The 23,616-nt window shown below is 34.7% G+C and overlaps 1 protein-coding gene across 2 annotated transcripts in view; it reads right to left on the bottom strand.

Annotated features, from left to right (window-relative positions):
* Positions 1-1,014: 1,014 nt before the first annotated feature.
* The window catches only part of SEMA3A (semaphorin 3A), a 645,372-nt gene continuing 622,770 nt past the window's right edge, over positions 1,015-23,616 (bottom strand). For both annotated transcript variants that reach the window (XM_020999770.2, XM_020999769.2), the window contains 2 exons: positions 6,958-7,100; positions 1,015-4,462 (listed from right to left, as the gene is read on the bottom strand). In XM_020999770.2, the coding sequence (XP_020855429.1) occupies positions 4,007-4,462; positions 6,958-7,100 (599 nt within the window). In that variant the 3' untranslated portion in view covers positions 1,015-4,006. The remainder of the gene's footprint in view (positions 4,463-6,957; positions 7,101-23,616) is intronic.

Below are 23,616 nucleotides of genomic sequence, written 5' to 3' on the forward strand. Positions count from 1 at the left end.
ACTGCTTAATTCAATAAACTACTTCCCTTTCCAACTCCTTTTGATCAGCTACTATATGAACATACATTATCCAAATGAATTAATGCTTATGCAACTACTCTGAGGAATCTCTGAAGTACATAAATGTGATTTATCAAATATAACTTGGTTAAAATTATTATGTACTATCATAGATGCAGAGCTAAAAAGGAACCTTAGAGATGATTTAGTCAACTCTCTCATTTTAGAAATGAAAATACTGAGTCCTTGACACTTCCCCAGTTTCGCATAGTTTATATATAAAAGCTAGGATTTGACCCCAGATCTTTTGATGTGAAATCTAGTGCTTTTCCCAATGCATTATGTTGTCTCTTTTCATGAAGTAAGGGTAAAAAATTTTTTTAATTATTTATTTTTTTATAAGAAAGCCATTTTATATCCAACTGATGTTACTTCAACCTGGGAAAATTGTGATGCCAATTATTTTAAGTAGCATAGATCTTTGTTTAAAAAAAGCATATATATATATTTCTAATGTTTTGCATACTGTTTAAAGCCAGATGAATTTTTTTTCATTTAATCTTATCCAAACTTTAGCCACTTTTGTCCTAAGAAAGATATGCTTTGCATTTAAACAAGATTATATTTTGTAAGTACTTTAGAAAAGTAATGATAATTATTCCACACTTAAAGAGTAGCCACATATCAAAATGAGGGATAGGACATTTCAAGAGACTGTTTCTTGTAAGAACTCCGGTAAACCAAAACTTGTTCGTGAGGGTGATTTTAAAAAAGCTTCATAGAATTTCAACCATATATTATACGTTAGATGCTGAAATTAAATTGGTAACATTTCAGGTAAAAAAAACACATATGTCACGTGATCATAATTAGCATCTCTCAAGTATAACTACACTGAGGGAAGTCAATGGGCTGATTTCTTTAACATCATTAGTCTTGATCCCAAAGACCCTTCCAGCTTGTCTTTTTTCACACTAGATGCTGGTGGGAAGAGTAAAGACATCCAAATTCCAATATTTTTAAGAAATGTGTATTTAACAACTGAATACATGCTAAAAGAAATAATTTACAGCAGCAGTTTCATTTACATTTTGTCTCCAGTTCTCTAGTTCCCATCTGAAATGCAGTGATAAATACAGAGACGGAACATTTTACTATCTGGCAAAGAACATGCTTAGTGAATGGGCACATACCTTCTGCCCTTAAAAAGCACATAAACCACCTTATCACCTGCATAGTGAAACCTTGCATCTTAGAAGCATGTTGAACACATTGAAATGGAGTACCTATAGATAGCAGTACTTTACAGTGTACCCTCTTTTCTATTCAAAAGTATTTACATCTCTTTTGGCTAATGTGTAGGTAGCAAAAACTGAACTATTTAACACATACCATTGAAATCCACTAAATAATACATAAAATGATCATTAAATGTGCATTCACATGCATTTTACTTTTCTTTTTTTTAAACTTTGACTTTAATCAGGTCATGAAGGTGTAACTTTGTTCTGCAGTGATGCACATTATCTCTCCCTATATAGTTTTATTACATTTCTTTTGAACCTCATAGTTTCTATGAGCTTTTAAAGCAAATCTCATTTCCAATGATCCATGAATATGCAAATGGAAGGTTATTGAAACAAAAATTAATTGAGTTATTTTTGCGTATGCAGACTGCCTTCTCTCAATACACTTTGGCAGAAAATTTTGACTATGAAATGAATTATTTACTGATATAATAAATGTAGAAAACCTGAAAACCTAGAACTAATGGTTTACTGAGTCAAGCCAGCCAATATTTTATCAAAGTGTATCCTTTCTTCCAAATAATAGCATAATGAAATCAAAATGCACTCCAAAATTGGAGGGCATCCCTGGAGTTATTACACAATCTTTAGTCCTTCACATCCTTTATTTTGAAGGTTAATAAGACATTGGATACTTCTGTTATAGTAAAGAAGTTCTTTTCAACTTCAAGATGTCCAAATTTAGAATGAAATTCAATACTACCTTCCTAGTATAGTTGAGATATTTTATGAAAAATGCTAGCATGACCTATTTTCTGAAGCCCTCTTTTTTCTTTTGTTTGTAATTCATACAAGATTTTCTATAAAGAAATCTATCTTGATTGTGAAATGGCACACCAACATCATATTAATCAATGAAGATTTCTAATTGAATTCAAACTATTTTTTTAGCTTTTATTGAAACACATGCCACCAAACTAATTATTCAAATTCATCATGAAGACTGAAACCTTGACTACAATCTGTGAAATACTTCAGCTTATTGGGATTTTCTAAATTCAATGTATTCTGAAGTGAGAAATTAGTGACAAGTTAATTAGAATCCCAAAACTACTGTAGTTACAACTCTGATATCACTTCATTAATCAACAATTTTTCTCCTTTTTGAAAATTGTAAAAGGCCTAGGGATAGATCCCCCAGAAAAGGCAATGCTATACAAAAATAGTTTTCTACTGCTGATGGTTTAATGAGCCCTAAAAACAACAATTCCCAGTGAATAATGGTAAGACAATATGGAAAACAAACTCTTGATTCTGCATGCCCTTTCTCAAAGCTGTTTTAGGAAATTAGTGTTTTCATGTTTCAAAAAACTCTGTTATATGCAAAAGTAAGTCCTGTTGAAATTTAGAGGCATGCTCATTAAAGAGAAACTATTGCACCAAGAGATGTGAATTATGGGTAGTTAGGCATTGCTGGTATTATGGGTCTCCACTGAGTTAGGCACTATTCCTTCATAACCTTGTTTAAGAACTGAAGATCTCATAATGTAGTTGTTTGTTACCTTTTCGTAGTTCTCCTATTTGACTCCCATTGAAACCAAGAGACAAATCTTTGCTGTGTGTGAACTATTTTGTGGGGATTTTCTACCTTTATAGACACAATTAAAAGAACACTTTTTTTTCTGTTCAATTAACTGGAGATAGTGGTTAACATTTTTAAGTAACATGTGCTTCATTTACTCTTCACTGATCTGTAACAAACAATTAACATATATTTTTTCCAAATTCCTTGCTGTTTCTATTGAGGGGGGTCAGGAAATTATAGAGTTGACATTTATTAAAGGTAATATTTAGAGTGGGGAGGGAGTGAAAGGCTTCTGTTCTTTTTCTTTCAACAAAGAACTAAGGCATATTCTATACTTGGGTTTTAAGGATTAACTGTTTAAGCCATATTCTCTATAAAACATATGGGCTGTCTCTGTGACTTGGCTGAAAAACTTTCCAAATGAGAAAAAAAAGCAGCACACAATTGGAATTTTAAAACAATAATTAGAAAGTACAATATTTGTAAGACAAAAGCCTATTCTAGTTTAGAAAAGAGCTAAGTTTTACTGCATATTTGTCATGGTACATTTAAATTATAGTTTTAATAAAATACATCTTTAGACCAAAGCTGAAAGAAGACATCAGTAGTAGATCAGTGTATTCCACTTTCTTTCTGGGTGATGGGTGGTTTTTGCTTTTCATATTTCCACAGACCATTTCATTCGGTATCATTTTACTCCTCCAGTACGTATAAACAAGAGTGTTGGTAGATAAAAATTATCCTCGTGTCCAACCAATTTCAGAATATTAATCAGCTTTGTAAATCCATGCAGGTTTTTTTAAATGCTTAGTTCAATAAAAATGGCATTGCTGATATCAGTTTTCCTTCTTTTAAAGGATAGTCTGGCAAATGACACTTTTAAGTCTCAGGCAAGAAAGCAAAACCTGTATAATGGAATCTTTGTAGGAAACATTGTCAGCTAAATTGAATATCTGTGTTCATCTTTGAATCTCCATTAGATGTTGGTATCAGGGAAGGAGTCTGTTAGGAAAGTTAGTCATGGACTTAATTTATATCTGGTGGAAATCAGTTGGACTTACCACTATTGTAAACATCCACATAATGCCATGATAAAGTTCATGTATATTGCATTTTTCCAGTTATCTGTCTAAACAAGTTTCTACTTAGGTGAGGTTTCCACAGGTAATGCAGTTCAAACACTCCTGGGTGCCCTCTCAAATTCGTGGGTCCTCCTATTTCTACCTTTCTTATTTTCTTGTAGGTGTTTCCATTTATTACTATTTGCCTGAGAATTGCCTGGCCTCTGTCTACGTTGTTTTCGGTCCCTTTTCCAAACTTGTTCACAGAATTCATCCATTGTATTGAGGTTGGGATGGTTGATGAGTTGCATGAAGTCCCTATACCAGACCTTCTGATTGGGAGTCATGCTATTTGAAATATCCTTGGACTTAGAACTATCACCATCGTCGTCTTTATGAAGAAGCTCTTCTAAGTGATCTGTGTCAATGACTTCTAAGGTCACCTTAAGAAGAGTTTGCATGAAGCCATGTTCCACTGCGTGACAGAGATAAGTGCCTGAATCTTTCCTTTGTAGACTACGTAGCAAAAGGCCTTGTTCAGTTTTGATGATACGGTCATCCACTCGGATCTGGTGTGTGACAAAAAGAAAAGGCATTTTAAATCTCAGCTATGGCATTTTAAATTCTATTTTTTTTAAACATACTATGATAGTAAAACTATCTCAATGGAAATTGTATACAGCATACTTCTACAGTATACTAAGTACTTCTATAGAATAAAATAAGGCAATTATTACCATCCAATACAACTGGAGATTTTTATTCAATATGAGGCCTAGTTGTATTTTACAAAGGTTTTTATTATTGTTATTTTAGATTCATAATTATTTATATAAAAGTTTTTTGTAAAATAATACTTTTTACAGTCACAATAATTGATGAAGGAATCAAAGATCCTGTTTTCCTAAAACAGAATGTTAATGGAAAGAAATATCATTTTGGGTGAAGGGTGAAGTTGCAAGTTTAGTATGGAAACAGGACAGTGATACTGGAGTTCATGTTTTGGCAAAACCTGGTCAGTAATAGACTTGTAATAAGATAGGCTGAAAGAAGCACTTTAACAACTGAGGGAGTCAGAACTGAGCCAAGAGAGGTTAAACCATATTGGGTACATTTTATTATTATTGATGATGATGATAATAATAATAATAACAATAATAATAATAATAATAATAATGTTGATGATACTATCTCATCAGTTAAAAATATTCTAAGTTTTAGTAATTCTAATTATAAATATATTATTTTGAACAAATCAATTATCTATTTTATAATAATCATTTATTTAATTTGTAAGTATAAAACCAATATTAACAATTACTTAATATATCATCTACCTAACATATATAGCACAGACTAAAAGACTGCACTTGATACTTCAGTGAGGATATGGGGGCAATTATTTTCCCTCTATAGTTTTTTCTTTACTGTATGATTATATTTCTACTGTTTAGTCACCCTTTTAAAGACATTTTTTCATCTAACACATTTTATTCATCAGCAAAACCATCTAGGTGTTGATAGTGATGTTTTTTCAAAAGTTTTTGAAGGCCTACAATATTCCCTGACCTTTCTGGTGGGAACTAATTTATAAAAACAGAAATGGTCATGGCCTGCTAACAGGCCTTCTGTTAATTAGATGTTTGATTTTCTCAAATTGGCGTCTTTGCATTGTCTAATACAACAGATGCTTCTTCAACTGTGTTTCTCTCATAATCAAAGGCTCAACAGAATAATATGAAGATATATTAGATCTTAATATTTTCCAATGATTTAGTTTCTGCATTTGCATGGTGCATTTCATTTGCTACGTTACTTTTCCTCTTCAAAGAAATAAAATGATCAAAGAAAGAATTCCTTAGAGGAAAAGTATGGTTGAACAACCAAATTTCTTATGCAGTGATTATGAATAGTTAGAGAGTTTAAGCAGGTGGGATACATGTCAGACAAAATATATAATGGAGAGAGGGGATGCTAACATTAAAATTTGTTCTGGGGGACAACTATGTGAACAAAAAAACTAGCTTGGCAATTAGTTACATTAAGGGGAAATGCTCTTATGAATTTTCTAATTGTGCTAGTAGAGATAAATTGATGGATTCTATCCTAATTTTCTATGATTACTTATTGCTTAGCTTTCCTTTTGTGTGTGTGTGGGGGGGGAATGAACTATTGGCTTCATACCTGATTCATGTTTGTACAATAGGTAGCTTTCATATTTCCCCCTCTTCTCTGGGGAAATTTTAGACTAGAGCCGAAAGCAGCATGATTGTAATTAACAAGAAGTGAAGATGAAGTGAAAGTTAGGAACCAATAAACCCGGCGCAAGCCTTGGAGGCAGGTAAAGGATAACAATTAATGAAGGTTGTCTGAGTTTATGGACTCAGCAGAAAGATAGCTAGGTAGCCATTATTACCTGTATTATCTCTCATTTGGCATTTAAGACTCTTGACAATTTGGCCCTTTCCTATTTTTCTAGTTTTTTTACACGTTAATTTCCTCAACAAATGCTGTGATCCAGCCACGCTGGCCTGCTTGCTAGTCTTCACACGTGATGCTCCATCTCCCATCCTCACACCCTTGTATCAACTCCCCTCTCCTCCATTTCTAGAATATTCTTCTTCATCTCCCCTTCTTAAAATACCTAGCTTTCTTCAAGTATGAACTCAAGTCCACTTAGTTCAGAGAGGCTTTCCTTCACTGCCTCAGCTCTTAATTTCTTTGCTTCCACTAAAAATATATACTTATCTTTACCAATTTATGTACGTAATTCCTCTCCCCATTAGAATGTAAGCTTTACGAGGGAAGGGAAAGGACTATTATTGGGGGTTTTTTAATCTCTCCAAGTTATCACAATGCTTTTCATATGATAAGTAGTTATTAAATGCTTTTTGATTGATTAATTGATGATTGAAAATAGGCCATGTATGATAGTTCTAAAATTTTTCGTAAGGTAAAAGAAAAAGGCTAATTAGGTTTCCCATTATGGCAGATGAAGGGAAATTATTAAGGAAGACATTAATAGTAAAAGTGTTGGAGAATAAAATCTTTTATATTCTTGTACCTCTTCTTTCCGTTCCTCATTTTGCCTTTGGAATTGCCAATATACTAGAGCACGTTGAGACTTAGGGCTGCACTCCAAGAATGTGCTACTGTTTTCTACTCCATAGATGATTTTTTCTTCAAAACCGTGGCCATTGTAGTTATCTGTCAGTTGATAAAAAAAAATGAAATGAAATGGGGGGAAAGTAAGAAAATGATCCTCAATTCCCAAATGCATTTACTTCTTCAAAAATCACTTTTTATTGTCAAACTCGTATGATATTCCAAACTGATTGAGAGTAGCAATGAATTTAAAGCATACAGTAGTAAAGGCCTGAAAACTGAGCTTCCTACTTATGAAGACAAAGTCAGTTTTGTTTGGGTTATATGAAGCACATAGCAGAGAGGTAACCTGCTAGAAAGTAATATTTTATTAGCACAATGCTGTGTAGAATAAAACTATATATGCTATAAGAAATGAATGTATGAAAGTACTCTGAATGCAGTACATTATGATATGGAGAAGTGACCAGAAGGAATTTAACCACATGGGCAAGGATTTGATCTATTTCTACTGCATCTTTCTTTGCTAAACAAGAGGTGGCCTGGGGCTGCCAGGAAGTTTATAATACATAACAACTGCGCCTAAATATTTCGTAGGTTTGTTGGGAGGCCACACATGGGAAAGTCTTTGAATACTTCAGAAAAGAGTTACAGCTATGATGTAACTCAGCTCTCCACTGGAACTGGTTATAAATATTCTATCTTTTATTATACTGAAGAGTTAGTGAATTGGAAAAGAAAGACCAAAAAAAGATATTCAAATAATATGTAATAAAAGTAGAGGAAGAGGAAAACCAGTTTCCTAAGAAAGGTTCTGTTACTTTACCCTTGACATAACCTCCTTCAGTGTGGTAAATGAAACACATTTAAGATCAATGGTATCACATGGGGAGATGCTTAGTAAAACCCATTTGGAAAAAAAAAGGCTTTTTTACAACCTTGTACAATTCTGTTTCTATTAGGATACTCCACAAAACCTGCACCTGGTTAATTTAACTGAAAAATATTTTTACATGCAAGACAAGCTGACTTTGCAGAAATATGAAAGAAATATTTACTATCTCCCCTGCAGGTAAGCTCTTAATAATAAAATAATATTTTCTTGTCTAATTTTGGCAAAGCAACTCTCCCTTCAGTTACCTATTGTGTTTCTTATCAGATTTAAACTTCTCATGCTGAGTTTAAAGCTTCCCTAAAAAGATCATCTCTATTATCCTTCATCTTGTACTCCAATTTTCAACATATTGCCTACAGTATGACATTTATATAGTACCTTGTTTCCCAAAGGATTTTCTTTACAACATCTTTGGGAGGGAGATATCCAAGTATTACTTATTACTCCCATTTTTCCAGAGGCAGAAACTACAATTCTAAAAATTTGAGTGAGTTGTTTAGGGTTACTGAGCAGGTAAGAACCCAAACTGAGATTCCAACCCAGATCTCGTGATTTCCAAGATTTCCAGCACTCTATTAACTATGTCATGTTGCCTATAGTCTCAAATAAACCAATGGTTCTAACTTTTTTCCCCCAACTCCGACTTTTATGCTTTAAAAAAAAATTGTCTCTCCAAAGTGTGAAGTTCCTTTAATAGATATTCATCTGACCCCTTTTTCATATAGCAAATCTAATTCATGAGAAAAAAAAGTAAGACCTATGAAACATTACTATAAATATGTTGTTTTAAAACTATATATGGTACACCATCCTTTGGTACACATTCATTTCTCAAATAACTACTCTTCCCAACTTCATCTTCTTCAGTGGTAACTGATATTTCATTATCCCTAGGTATATGGTGGTAGAGTCCAAATGTAGTGGTTCTATTATCATTTTCAATATGACTATTTTGGTCCAACAACAAAAAATCTGGGCAAGGAGTTCTATTAAATGTTCTCAGGATACTCTAGCTCAATAGATGTTACCCGTGCCTTTCTGTCAGTGACTCTATAAGGACCATGAAAGCTCAATGGATTTGATATATTGAATACATGTTGGGGAGTTAGAAGAGTTTCCTAGATATGAGTTCTCTAAGCATTGTTCAGGAGATTTCCTTGGATTAAAGAACTGAGGTGGGGCCATAGCCAGAAAGAGAAATGAGCCCTTTGGGCCAGGTCCCCAGGGAGTCCATGGAGAGTTAGGATAAGACTTAAGTAATTCCTTGTGTGAGATAATACCACTCCCAATTTTCCCTCCAGCTCCTCCTTGAAGTTTTGCAAATAAGCTTTTACTGTAACTCAATGTTACATGGCTGTCAAGCTCATTTGCTGGCTAAAGCAGTTTCTGAGCTCCTGCCTTTCTTGCTTTGGTAACCATTTTGTATTTGTTAAACTTCTCTAAAAAACCACTTCTCATTTTTGTAGTTGGATCATCTGTAGTTGTACCTAGTGTCTTATCTATCAATCAATCATATATATGTGTGTGTGTGTGTGTGTGTGTGTGTGTGTGCATACAGTTCCTACTACATGCCAGGTACTGTACTAAATGTAGGGGTTACAAAAAGAGGCAAAAGATAGTCCCTGCCTTCAAGGAGCTTACAACTGAATGGGGGAGATAACATGAAAACAAGTATGTACAAACAAGCTATCTACAGGATAAATAGGAAAGAATTAACAGAGGGGAGGCAGGAGAATAGAGAGGAGGTGAGGAAGACTTCCAGTAAAAGATGAGTTTTTATTTGGCACCAAAAGCAGGCAAGAGAAATCAGTAGTTGGAGCAGAGGAAGGAGTGTTCCAGGAGAGTGTTTCCAGGGAGGGGGGCAGCCAAAAACAATTCCTGGAGCCAAGAGGAGTGACTTTCTTATCTTAATCTTTTTTTTGGGGGGTGGGGATTTGGCAGATTTTGATTAGTCCTCTAACCAGTAAATAGGATACACCAGGGATGGGGAACTTGTGGCCTTGAAGCCACTTATGGCTGTCTGGGTTCTGAGGTGTGTCCCTTCAAACAATAAATCCTCTTAATAAGAGAAATTGTTCCATAAAACTTGGACTCAGTCAAAAGGCCATACATAAGGACCTAGAAGGCCACATGTGGCCTCGAGGCCGCAGGTCCCCCACCCATGGTCTATACAAAGTGAGCTGCATGTTAAGTCATAATCAATTTCATTGTGTTGTTGTGTTATCTGGTGCACAGTATGACAAGCCTTTGGTCCCTTCTTCATCATATTTTCTAACAGTTTTAATAGTTCCATTTGTCTCAGTACCCAACTTCACACCAAAGTTAGCAAGTGTCGCAGTAGATGTTGACTTGCTCAGAGCTTTGTGTCAGGTTGTTCATGTGCTTTCCCTACTAAATCTTTTGCAGAAGCTTGTACAAAGGTTGTAATACTGCATGATCTTCAGTTTGCTTGTGTTCATCATGAGCATTCTAAAGTAAAATAAGCAAATGTTCCACAGGTCTCTTGTTTCTTTTGAGTTCATGAAACCAACAATAACCACTCTCTTGTTTGCCCTTCCAACAGAACCTGTAAACTAGCCTTCTACTTACAACTTCTTTAAGTCTTCTGATTAATTCACTTAGAAAGCACGTATTAAGTGCTTACTATGTGGTAGGCGTTGTGCTAAATACTGTGGATTACAGAGAAAAGAAAAAAAATATATATATATCCCCAGCCTTCAAGGAATTTGTGTCCAAATAGAGAAAATTTGAAGAACTATGTACATACAAAAAAACATGCAAAGTAGATGGAAAGCAATCCAAAAAAGGTAAGACATTCTAATTTCTTTTATAGCAACACTGTCATTTTGAAGGTGATTGTGCTCCTCCAAGAATGTATTTTTTCTTTGGTTCTGGACAAAGATTTCACATTGAGTGCCAACAACTAAATTAATGTTTGTAGGTGGTCTGCACCTTGGGTGATTCTTAGCATTCCTTTTGCCTTTCACTACATGTCTTCCACCATCATTGCAGAGGGGTAGCAGCAGACTTGGAAGGGCCAGAAAAGCTATCTGCTGCTCTAAGCCCCATTAGTCAGAAGCTGCAAGAGCCTTAGTGTCTGCAAATGGTGAGTTACCACACCCCTTACTATCACATGGTTCAATTAGGGATCAGAGAAAGCTGTGATTTTCTTGGTCAAGGCAACTCCCAGATGAGTTTGTTTGTTTGCTCCAATTTCTTCAGTCATTTTCAGTTGCTTCTGATTCTTTGTGACCCCATTTAGGATTTTCTTGACAAAGTGATTTGCCATTTCTTTCTCTACCTCATTTTACAGATAAGGAGCCTGAGGCAAACAGGGTTAAGTGACTTGCCCAGGGTCAATGCTGATATGCAGGTCAGCATCTTCACTCCATTATTAGCTACCTGGATGACTGAGAATTTAAGTGGCTTGCCCAGGGTAACAGAGCCAATATGTATTTTGAGCCCATGTCTCCCTAGCTCAGTGCCAGCTTTCTCTCCTCTCTACAATGATGGAACTCTAATATCCCAGTAGTGTAGCAGTTTTGCCACACATGCCACTTTAGAAATATATGACCAGAGGACAGTATTCATCCAAATATACAATAGTTTTTCAGCAAATATCCAATAACCACATTTTCTTGAGAGTTTCAAAAAAAGATCATTTGGCTACCTCTTACTTAGATTATGTTGACAGAATTAGAAAATAATGCCCTGGTAAGTGGAGGGAGGGGGGTAATTAACCAAGTGATTGAGTCATGGTAGATAACAAGTGATCTCTCATACTATATAATCTCAGAAATATTCCTAAGTACAAAGCGTGGAATGAGTGATAGAAAGTATCCTGAGCTATTACTTAAATCTATCTCTACTAGCATTAAACTATCTCCTGGCCAGTGGGCAGCTGCCCAATTTGTAAAGATTTCTGAGGAAGGAAATTCCACAACCCCTCTCAGTCATGCACTGAGAAATATATTTCACACTTAGAAGAAATCGGTTTTGGAAGCAAACTTTTATGATGAAAATTATACCAATAGACAAGAGGGGTGTAGTTTTAAAATTGGCATAATGATTCCTCATGGGTACTGCAATCAGAATAGTTAGAGCAAAATGTTTGAGAGCAAGAAAACATTAGGTTTCTTTTAAAATAACTACAGTATGTTTGGAGAACACAATGTTGCAATATGTTGCAGCTGTTAATGAAAAGAAATAATGTTTTTGAGGAAGCAATCTTCAATTAATCATTTCCTCTTGTAGTAGGATAATTTATGGAAATGAAATGAGGCTAATAAACCAGAAAAAATGGGAGAAAGTTAAATAAATTGCTTCCTTTTGTAACAACAAAGATTCATGATATCCATGATTTTGTTGGATATATCACATTGCTAAAGGATATTATTTAGCATTTGATTCTCCTCCAATACCACAGAAACAGAAGGCATCAGCTTTCAGCTTTCAACTTATTTAGTTTTCTGTCTTAACCTTATAAATGTTTCTAGGAATTGAAATGTTAATAGTGTACTGATTTCAAGCGATTAGCCATCACATGGAGGAGAATGACAAGGGTGAGTTATTTAATATATTGTTTGTCTTTCATGGGAATTTTAACCTTTGTTTTCATTTTTGAAGACCTTGCTCTTTTGTTTTTGGAAAAGTGGACATAGACATGAAGTATAAAGTGAATAAAATGAAAGCCTCATTCTTTCACATAGGTGCAAACTTTAATCATATTAGCTCAATCATTTAGCAAGTAGATTCAATTGTCCAATGACACAGCAATCTTCTTATTTTTCATAATGATACTAAAACCCAATTGCCCATGCCTAGATTCTTTTTGAACTTCCTTCCATCAAGCTTCAATATCAAGTTCCAGTTGCTCCATGAAAGTTTTCCTGACCTTCTCAGCTAAAAGAAAAATTTCCTCTGCAAATTTTTCATAGACTATTACCTGGACTTCACCTAAGGACTAATCTCCCTTTCCTTTCGGTTGTATAGTCATACATGTCTTTCAGATCAAAAATTACTTGAATGGCAGCTAGGTGGAATAGTGGATAGATAGGGCACTGGCCCTACAGTCAGGAGGACCTGAGTTCCAATCCAGTCTCAGATACTTGACATTTACTAGCTGTGTGACCATTTAACCCCATTGCCTAGAAAAGAAACAAAACAACAACAACAACAAAAACCAATAACAACTTGAGAATATTTTCTGTCATGTCTTTGCATTCACAGGGGCTAACACTGTGCTGTGTATACAGTAGCTGCTTAATAAATGCTTCCTGAAGTGAATTAACAAGTAAATTATTAACAGTTATAATAAATTTAATTTTAAGGTGCAAAGTCATTATGAAATACTTTAATTCAATGAAGATTCATTAAGTACTGTGGTAGGTGCTAAGGCTATAGAGATAAAAAGTCCCTTACTTGAAAGAATTTAAAGATACATATGCATACATCTGTGTATATACATACACATATAAACATTGTCTATATAATAGTAACTGGCATTTATATAGGGCATTATAAAGTGCTACTCATCCACTGTCTCACTTGATCCTCACAATAATCCTGTGAAGGTAGATACGAGATAAACTGAAAACTCAAAAATCTTGTGTGAAGTATGGCTGGAATTATTATCTTTTTTTTTTGGAATTCTAACATCAAATAGTCTATGAAAGTAAATGAGTTGCTTTGCTTTTATCTAATGGATTCTAGACTTTACAAATAATAATATGGGATAGAGGGAATGTGATTCATTGGAAAGAGATGGCTTTCAAGTCACAGCACCTAAGCTTGAATCCTGTCTGTCTCTCTCTATCTCTCTCTGTCTCTATCTCTTTCACTTCCTCCTCCTCTGGCCTCAGTTGCCTCATTTGTAAACTGAGGAGGCCACACTAGATGGTCTCTAAGATCCTTTCTATCACTAAATGTATGGTGCTAGTATACTATGGAAATAGAGTGAATGCTGTTTTTATTGCATAGAAAGTACCTTGCTTTAGAAAATGGTTATAAGTGGCCAACAATATACAAGAAGTCATAAAGATCAGGAAGGCTACATATTAATATATATATAATATAAAATATATATATATATATATATAATATATATATGTGTGTATATATATATATATAAATGAAAACAAAAAAAGAACTAAAAAAATAACAACTATATGGCCAGGTTGATGCTGAACACCTTCATTTTCATATTGATGGAACTTAATAGTCATGATTTCAAAAATTATTGATATGACGTATTTAAATTCTGTAGTACATAGAAAGCTAATTCTACACATAAACATTTCAATATATTACAGTCCAATATGAATATTTATCTAATTGAAATCTAGCTAATTTGATTAGTTTGGGAAATGGTGAATAACCTCTCAATAAGTAGCATGGCAAAGTGGGTTAAGAGCCAACTTTGGAATTAAGAAGTATTGGATTTAAGTCCAGCCTCAAAAACATATTGGCTATTTTACCCTAGACAGGGAACTTAAACTCTCGGAAGCTCAGGCAACTCTCTAAGCTTGGGAGTGGATTAATTTAGTTGCGCATCTATACTGGTAGAAGTGGTTTCAACTCTTGAAGTTCTCTATACCAATGAACTGGTATGGATCAAAATTAAATTAATAAAGCCTTATGTTTTTTAAACCATTTAATAGTTTTATTTCATAATATTTTAAAATAACTTATTAGTATAGGTAACTCCCAGATAATTCCCTTTGCCAATGAAGGTAACTTCCCTTGAACTTGTAGTCTTAAAGAGTCATGTAAGCAAGTACTATGAAGTTGTGATTTTCCTAGGATCATAATGCCAGTCCATGTCAGAGGCAGGGTTTGAAACCAAGTCTTTTTGGTTCCAAGGGGCAACATATCCACTACCTCATGCCTTTCAAACAGTTTATAAACTCAGTAAATTCTATTTTATATTATGTTGATTACATTTTAAGGTTCAAAGTAAGATTTTTACTTTCCATGTGCTTGCTTGGTAAGGTTCCACATACCATGTTTTGGTTACTAAATTGGCTATTTTTAGTTTAGCAAAAAGTCACATTTGGACAGTAATAATAATAATAATAATACATTTTATGAATTTATCATTGAAATATATAGATAAATGTATGAGGGCTTACTATTAATCTATTTTATGATTATTTATAACTACAAATTATAAAGTCTATACATAATAATAGCGTTGCACACACGGTGAAATTAAATGATTTTTTTTCAAAGATCATTCACGAAACCAGTTGAATTGACAATATTAAAAATAAGATCTGTTAATCTTGACATCCTTTGAAACCATCGGTAATACTGCTTTTTAGTAGAACTAAAGCTGAAATTTCAATTACTCAAAAAAGAAGATAGCTACTATATTTACTTGATTTTTCTTACACATCTGGCATATTTTATTTTTGCCATTTTACAGAAAATACATTACTCAGAAAGCAGAATAATCTATATGCCAGAAAAGAATTACCATAGGAACATTATTCTCCAAAAAATAAAAAGTTAAGAAACACAGATTTAATGTTTAATTTACTTTTCCCCTAAGGATATGACAAGAAAGAGGAAACACCCATTAGCTGAAAACAGAACCTCTCCATAAACAATAATGAAAATACCACCTTGTATTTGAATAAAATTGTGTCTTATTCACAGGCTTAGGATTTTTTTTTTAAATCCACTGTGCTTAAATTAAGGACACTGATGTGAATAATGGGCTAGTTTAGAAGCTGTTATTGGCTTTCAGGAGGCATAATGGCATAAAATCATTGGGGAGTGCAGGGAAACATTTTAACCAAGTCTTGAAAGCTTTTGTGATGAATAAGGACCCAATAAATATTTAAGAAATAGAATCACCAATGCATATACTGACCTCACTTCCTTTCTTACAAAAGGCTGTGTTGCCTATCAATTTTTTTTCTATAGTATGTATGTAATAGATACATTCTTAATATATACAGCAAGAGGTAAATTGCTGTTACTGGTTACTCTCAGAAGTATGTAAGGACTGAAAATATAAACAATTTAAAGAAGGATTTAGATGAATTTGCATTAAATAAGTCCATTATAAGATTTACCCTGGAGAATTTAGAAATATTTAAGGTTGGAATCATGGTGACCAAACATGATACTTTCTTACAGTCTACATCTTTCAGGCAGAATTCTGAGATTGACTGAAAACTGGTTTAAAGCAGCATGCCATTTCTTCTGGCCTTTGTGAATGAAGTGAAGTAACTGGTTGTTGTTTAGCTTTCATTTTCAAAGAAGACCAATGACATCATGATATTGGGGTAAAATAAGAAGCTGTAGTATGCCCAGTGGTCACACTCCAGTAAATTGCCATAGTAGACAGACTAAACCAGATTGAGGGCAGGCAACAGGCCTCAAATCCATTGATAAGTGATTGGTCCATATCATGTGGCTGGCTCAGTCCATGGTGGCATTTCTATAGTGATATTTACCACATCATATTGCATCAGGATAATCTGGAAAACCATCTTTACCTGTTTTGTTTTGTTTTGTTTTGTTTTTTGGATGGCACAGCAGGTTTGCTATAATTATTTAATTCAATGAACCTTTACTTTCCATGTGCAAAGTCACCCAGCTTAGCTTTTGGGATGCAAAGAGCTTGTATTCTACCTGGAGGATACAACACAAGCACAAATCATTTCAAGAAGCAAGTACTAATAACTGAAGAAAACTGGAATGGTCTCACCTAAGAGGTGGCACCTGAGTTGTGCTTTGCAGGAAGCCAGGGATTTTCTAAGGTAGAGGTGAGGAGTGAGTGCTTTCCAGAAAGAGGGAATCACTTGTATAGAGGCAGGGATACAGATGATCTAAAGTCATGAATGTGGGGAGAGCTAAAAGAACAGTTTGACCAGAATGGAGAGTGTGTGAAAAGGAAAAATAAAACAAGAAAGGTATGCAGGAACTAGATTGTGGAGGACTCGAAATGTCATATTGAAGAGTTTGTATTTTATCCTGCAGGCAATAGAGAACTATTGAAAGTTTTTTGTTTGTTTGTTTTGTTGAGGGTTGGGGGGCAGGGTATGGCTGACATGGTCAAATCGGTTTTAGGAATAGGTAATGTTACTATTTGGAAATCAGAGAAGCAAAGGACTGGAGTCCAGCCTGACCAAATAGTACATTGCCTTGCTAATGTCATTTAAATACTGAATACAGCTTATATGCTCCAATTAAGACATATAAAAGATGAAATATTTTCAGAGAAAACTGCGAAGAAATTTAAAGCCAAGTTACACACAGCAGGAAATTCAGTTTCAGCTGCCATGGTAAACTCATTTAGTAACACTTCATAGGATGATAAAATTTATAGGATACCCCGAGGCTCTAATCCAAACTTCATTTTTCAGATGAGGAGACTGAGGTCCAGAGAGGTGATTAGCCCAACACTATGTAGTAGTGAGGAACAGGATTTGAACCCAGAATTTGTGACTTCAAATTCATTGCATATTCTCTACTGTCCCTTAGAAACCATAGTGTTAGTTATGTTTTAGACGAATTACGTTGTAGAAATTATTGAGAAGATGATTGTAACAGGTCATGAAGGAAAAGCCAAAACAAGTGAATGGAGGCTCAATTTCATCTAATTTTAATTTCTCTCATATTACAACATTGCTGAAACTTCACTACATTGACAACATGGTGTGTTATTAAATGAGTTTACCATTGCAGCTGGAACAGAATTTCCTGTAGTGTGTAATTTGGCTTCATTTCTTAGCAGTTTTCTTTGAAAATGTCTCATGTCTTTTATATGTCTCAATTTGAACACACAGACTTTATTCAACATGAGAAGTAAGTGACATTAGCAAGGGAACATATATGATTTAACTGGGTTGGGCACTGGTCCTTTGCCCATTGGATTTCCAAATATTGACATTATCCATTCCAAAGACTTTCACTCCTCTTTAAGGGTCAGGTCTGGTGTGGCCAGATATGAATGTTCTCCTTGATTTTAAGATAGTTGAAAAATACTTCATTTTGTCATTTTTGTGCCTAATTAAGAATAAAGGGGGAAAAATCACCCTCAAACTTGGTTTCTATTTTAAACCAGATGGTTCTACTTGCTATTGCTTTCACATGCTTCATCTACTTCTGCCTCCAAGGCATTACATTTGACACCCCACTTGACTAAAATGCACTCTCCATTATGTCAAATTTTGTCTCTATCACTCTTTAAAGCTCTCATCAAAATTCTTTTCCTCCTCACAGATCTTATGTACTAGTTCCACATGTTATCGGTTGTTACCATCACTCTACCAGCATCTTTGCTTTCCCACTCTACATTTCTCTTCCTTCATTATTTGGCACCTTTGTGCTAAGTTGTAACTTGGACCAACAGGGGTAGGGAAGTACTGCTGAGAGTATTGGAAGATTGAATTACTACAAATGTATACCTAAGTGGCTAAGTGCAAGAGTGGAGCAGATTGAGTGGTAGGCTTGGAGAGAATGGGAAAATCACATTCTTTTCTTCTTGGTCTAGTTCTTCTTTATGAAAAAGGAAGTTGAATGTCACCAGGAACTACTATACATACACACACACACACACACACACACACACACACACACACACATATATATATATACATTCATACACATACGTACATACATACACACACACACATATATATGTATATATATATACATATATATGTATATGTATATATATGTATATGTATATATATGCAGTATAATAACTTCCAGGATCTTACTTATCCACCAACATAAGAATATCTCACAGCTTATCTTTAGCTCATTATCATTCCCTCCTTCTCCCAAAATCTTAGATTGTCATGAGCATAGCAAATGGAAGAAGACTCTAGACTTTGCTACCATGCTTTACCTGACTTCATGGTGTACTTCTCCTATTAGTGAGTTTCTGTCAAAACCCCTATTTTGAGAAAAGGCACAAACTATGTATGTTGTATGCTCTAGATTTCACCACCATCCCCTTGGCTGGATATCCATCCCCCCGCCCTCACCTTTCTCAGCTTCCTTTTACATGTTGTCTTCCCCCTATTACAGACTTCATTTCTTTGCTTGTATTTGTATCCCTAGAATCAGCATCAGCAGTGATATTAATAGCAATTATAATATTTCACATTTATACAGGGTGACCAAAAAGTTTTAGTGTAGTTTTAAGATTTAGTAGCTTAGAACTGCCCTATGACTTTTGAGCTATTTTGCATAATGATCTGAGACTTTCAAAGTGCTTACCTTATATCAGCTTTATAAGTGAATAATATTATTATGCCCCTTGTAAAAGGAGTATCATCTGATTTGCTGGTACTTCTCCAATGGAGCTGGTGATATGCTCTTGACCCCTTTTTGTGAGACACTTGCTAAAATAATAATAATAACAAATAGCTAACATTTGTTTAGCACTTACTATGTGCTGAATGTTTTACAAATATTATCTCATTTGATCCTCCCAACAACCCTGAAAGTAGGTGCTATTATTACCCCCATTTTATAATTTAGGAAACTGAGGCAAATAGAGTTTAAGTGGCTTGTCTAATGTCACACAGTTAATATGTGTCTGAGGCCAGGTTTCAACTCATGTTCTAGTTCATTGCTGAAGGATACATGCTTTGGAATAACACAGAAACTCCTTCTTGGTCCCCATGATTATGAGGAATTATGTTCAAATTAAGTGTTGACTGAGTCAAGAAAAGCTGGCCCTCAATGAGCTAAAAGAGGTATAGAAAGTCCCCACACTTTTTTTTAAGTATATAGGTTTGATTTGGACTTCCAGTGGGAAGGGAGCAGAAGGGTCAGTCTTTCCATTACCCCTAGAGTCAATGATGGCCACATGCATCAGACAGTGTCAACCTATCCTTGCTTAGGGGAGCTTGAGAGTAGAATTCAAATCTCAGGCTGCATCTTATGTTTTAGGTTTCCTTCTCTTAAAAAAAGGATTTGTGACCATCAACAACAAGACTTTTTTTTTTTACCTTATCTTTTTTTTTTATTAGTCAGTGAATTTGACAATTTAAGGGTTCCTGACAGTGCTGGTTGTCTAGTAGGAGGTGATTCTTTCAAGTACATTTACTCTCAGAGCAGATGACCATCAACACAATCATACAGAACCACAAGGGACTACAAGAACCACTCCTGGATGATTAGAAAATTTGGAATTTGTGAGTAAATCAGACACTGCAGATCCAAGATAAAAGTGAAATATCAATTTAAGTTTAACAAAGTTTTTTAACCTTCCATGAATGTATAGAGTGTACAAATGTAATAGGTTATTGTTTTATATTTTAAAGTATCTATTAATGTGTGCTTATGACTCTTTTAAAATAGCTGACCTATGCCTGATATCTATGGTGTACATTAAGTAGTTTTCTAGAAGGGATTCTATTAGCTCCTTTTGGGAGATCCTAGTATCGAGTTTTATCAAAGTTTTATTCTGGAGATTATCTACCGAGTTACGGTCTGCGGTCAAGGTAAAAGCCTGATACCTTGTCTCCGTGGTTAGGGCACCTGTGAGATTAATTGGGGTTCCATATGAATCTAGAGCAGGAACCCCTAATGGGGAAGCACTCCCTCTCCCCTAGTATCCTTTGAGTATGGCTACTTTCCTTCTCATAACCCCCAATTTACTGATCAGAATACTCCTTGCTTTCCATTGCCACTTATCTCTTGACCATTTTATCTAAGAAATTTCTTCATTATGTTTCACATTGTCCAAATGTTTGCCCAGTTCAGATCCTAGTGGTTGTTACCTCTCCTCCAGACTCCAGGACTTCTTACCAGGGAACATCAAACAGCAATACTCCAAATACCCTAACCTCCTACTTTTCTCAGTTTACTTAAGTTCTTAAAGCAATCTACTTAAGACACCTAGGCTATACAAAGACAGGATTATAGCTTTGATCCCGTCAAAATCTACAAGTGTTCCATTTCCTTATTCAAGAACTTAAAAATTTCTTTATCTAATCATTATCTTTTATCATCTCCATCTTTCCTTAAGTTTTACAACCACAAATTTTGTTCTTTGTCCTCACTGTGGCATCCGTTCCCTTAAAACAACTCAACATTATACTATTCCCCTACCTTTTTCCCTATGTCATATTCTTTTGAACAGAGCTAGAGAAAATCACAAAGTCATGTTGACTGAATCTACTAGAAATTTATTTTATTTGATAACAAATTTATCCTTATTAGAACAAGTGAGATATTTTATTCCTCCCTAATTGGTCATTATCCTACTCTCTTCTAGTTGCCTATGACCCCCCCACCCCATTCCCATTCTCTCAGCCAAGTACTTTGCATCATTCTTAACCTACAAAATTGAGACTGCAATTTGGCTTCTAAACCCATTATTAAATTGAAAATGACCTCTCCAAAGCTACCAATGTTCTAACTGCAAAATCGAATGGTCTTTTCCAAGTCCTGATTCTTTTTTTTCCCCTTTCTTTTTTTAATTTCTCAGCAGCATTTGGCACCCTTTATTTTACCTTCCCTTCTGGATAATAACTCCTCCTTAGGCTTTTGTGATCATTAGCTGATTCTATATCTACTTAATCCCCACGAACTGTGGGTATCCTTTAAAATTCTTTTTTAGGACATCTTCTATGATACTTTTCATGGTAATCTCATCAGCTTTCAGTGGTTCAAGTATCAACTCTGTACAGATGATGTCTATATCTATCCAACTGAAGTCTCCTTCCTAAACTTTAGTCCTAAATAAGTAACTCCCTCTGTAAAAAATCCAAACTCATTTATAATCTAGGTCATTGTCTCCCACAGCTCTCTTCTTCTCAACTTCCCTCTCACTGTAGTGGATACCCATCACCCTTCTTGTCACCCAGGCTGATAATCTCAGTAAGAACTTTGACTCCCCACCCTCACCCGCATGATGTATATGAACCTACTGCCAACTTTTGTTGCTTCTACCTTCCTAATATCCCTTATATATCACCTATTCTCTGCTAACAAAACCCAACACAAGTTTAGGTTCTCATTACCTTTCTCATAGGTTATTTCAATAGCCTTCTAACCAGTATCCCTTCTTCAAGTCTCTCTGCAATCTCATCGCAGGCAATTTCTTTAAAGCAAAGGGTTAACATTTCCAATCAAATAGCTGGTAAAATCTGAAAACAGGGCCTTGAACCCAGATCTTCTAGCTTATCTTTGGTTTACATATATATATATATATATATATATATATATATATATATATATACGTGAATATATATATACATGCATATATATACATGTATATATATGTATATGTATATATGTATATACATGTATATATGTATATACATGTATATATGTATATATCTATGTATATATGTGTATATATCTATATATATGTGTATATATATATACATGTGTATATATATGTGTATATATATATATATATATATATATATATATATATATATATATATATATTTAATGATACCAGTCAGGCACATGTAATGGGTTAGAGGAAATAAGTGCAAAATACACTTACTATTTAATGGCATTGTGTCCAAATAGATAGTAACTGGTTAACAAAGCAAATTTAAGGTGCAATCAGAAATTGTTAGGATAGAAGCATATTTCTCTTACCTCATTTAATGTCATAGCACTTTCTGCTCCCCCTATTTACTTAGCACTGGTTTGTATTTGATCTGTGTACATGTCTCACCAGCTTTGCTAGGTTATAAACTTCATGAGGCCAGGAATTATATTTTATCTATCTTTCCAGCTCTTCCAACCCTGTTTATTATATTGAACATAGAAGCCTCTTAATAAATGTTGTCAGATAAATGTTCTATGCCTATTTTAAGCACTTCTTATGATGCTTTCAATATAGTATCCAGTTAATAAATGATTTGGATTTAATACAGCCTGGATCAATTTAATGACATTTTAAATTTTATTGAGGTTGTTGAAAAGAGTAACTTGAAGAATTTGGACCCAGAAAGGGCCTTAGAGAATATTTTGTTTAAATACTCTGTTTTACAGATGAGAATCTAGTAGGGGTGGAGAACCTGTGGCCTCCAGGCCACATGCAGCCTTCTAGGTCCTTGGATGTGGCCTTTTGACTGAGTTCAAATTTCAAAGAACAAATCCTTTTATTAAGGGGATTTGTTCTGTGAAGTTTGGATTCAGTCAAACCTTGAGGACATAGAAGCCCACACGTAGCCTCAAGGCCACAGCTTCCCTGCATCTGAAAGTGGATACATTAGTTTTTAGGCTCTCTTAAAAAAACAATAAGGAATACCCTTTGGTTATGGCATGGACGATTTAGGTTAGGCAAGAGTAAGAACTGATGATATCAATGTTACCACTGGATTAAGAGAAAGGTTATAGAATGTCTTTGGAAATTCTACTTCATCATCCTGGCACAGTGGAAAGAGCACTGGCTTTGTAATCAGTTCTAATCTGCTCTTGTCCACTCACTAGCTGTATCACCTTGGGTAAGTCCCTTAATCTCTTTCACTGTCAGTTTCCTCAACTATAAAATGAAAGGAAAAAATTAGCTGATTTCCAAAGTCCATTCCAGCCTCATATCTTTGATCCTTCCCAGATCAGTTGGGTTAGATGTGTTTCTTCCCAAAGCTGGTAATATGGAGTAAATGAGCATTATAATACTCGCACAAAAGTCTATTTAAGTAGGAGGGAAGAGAGGGGGGAAAAAAGCTTTCAAATCTATATTGGTTCCAAATTCAACTAAAAAATACTTGTTAAAATATTAAA

Source organism: Phascolarctos cinereus, unplaced genomic scaffold, assembly GCF_003287225.1.
Source record: "Phascolarctos cinereus isolate Bilbo 61053 unplaced genomic scaffold, phaCin_HiC Scaffold_1;HRSCAF=81, whole genome shotgun sequence".
Lineage (NCBI taxonomy): Eukaryota > Metazoa > Chordata > Mammalia > Diprotodontia > Phascolarctidae > Phascolarctos > Phascolarctos cinereus.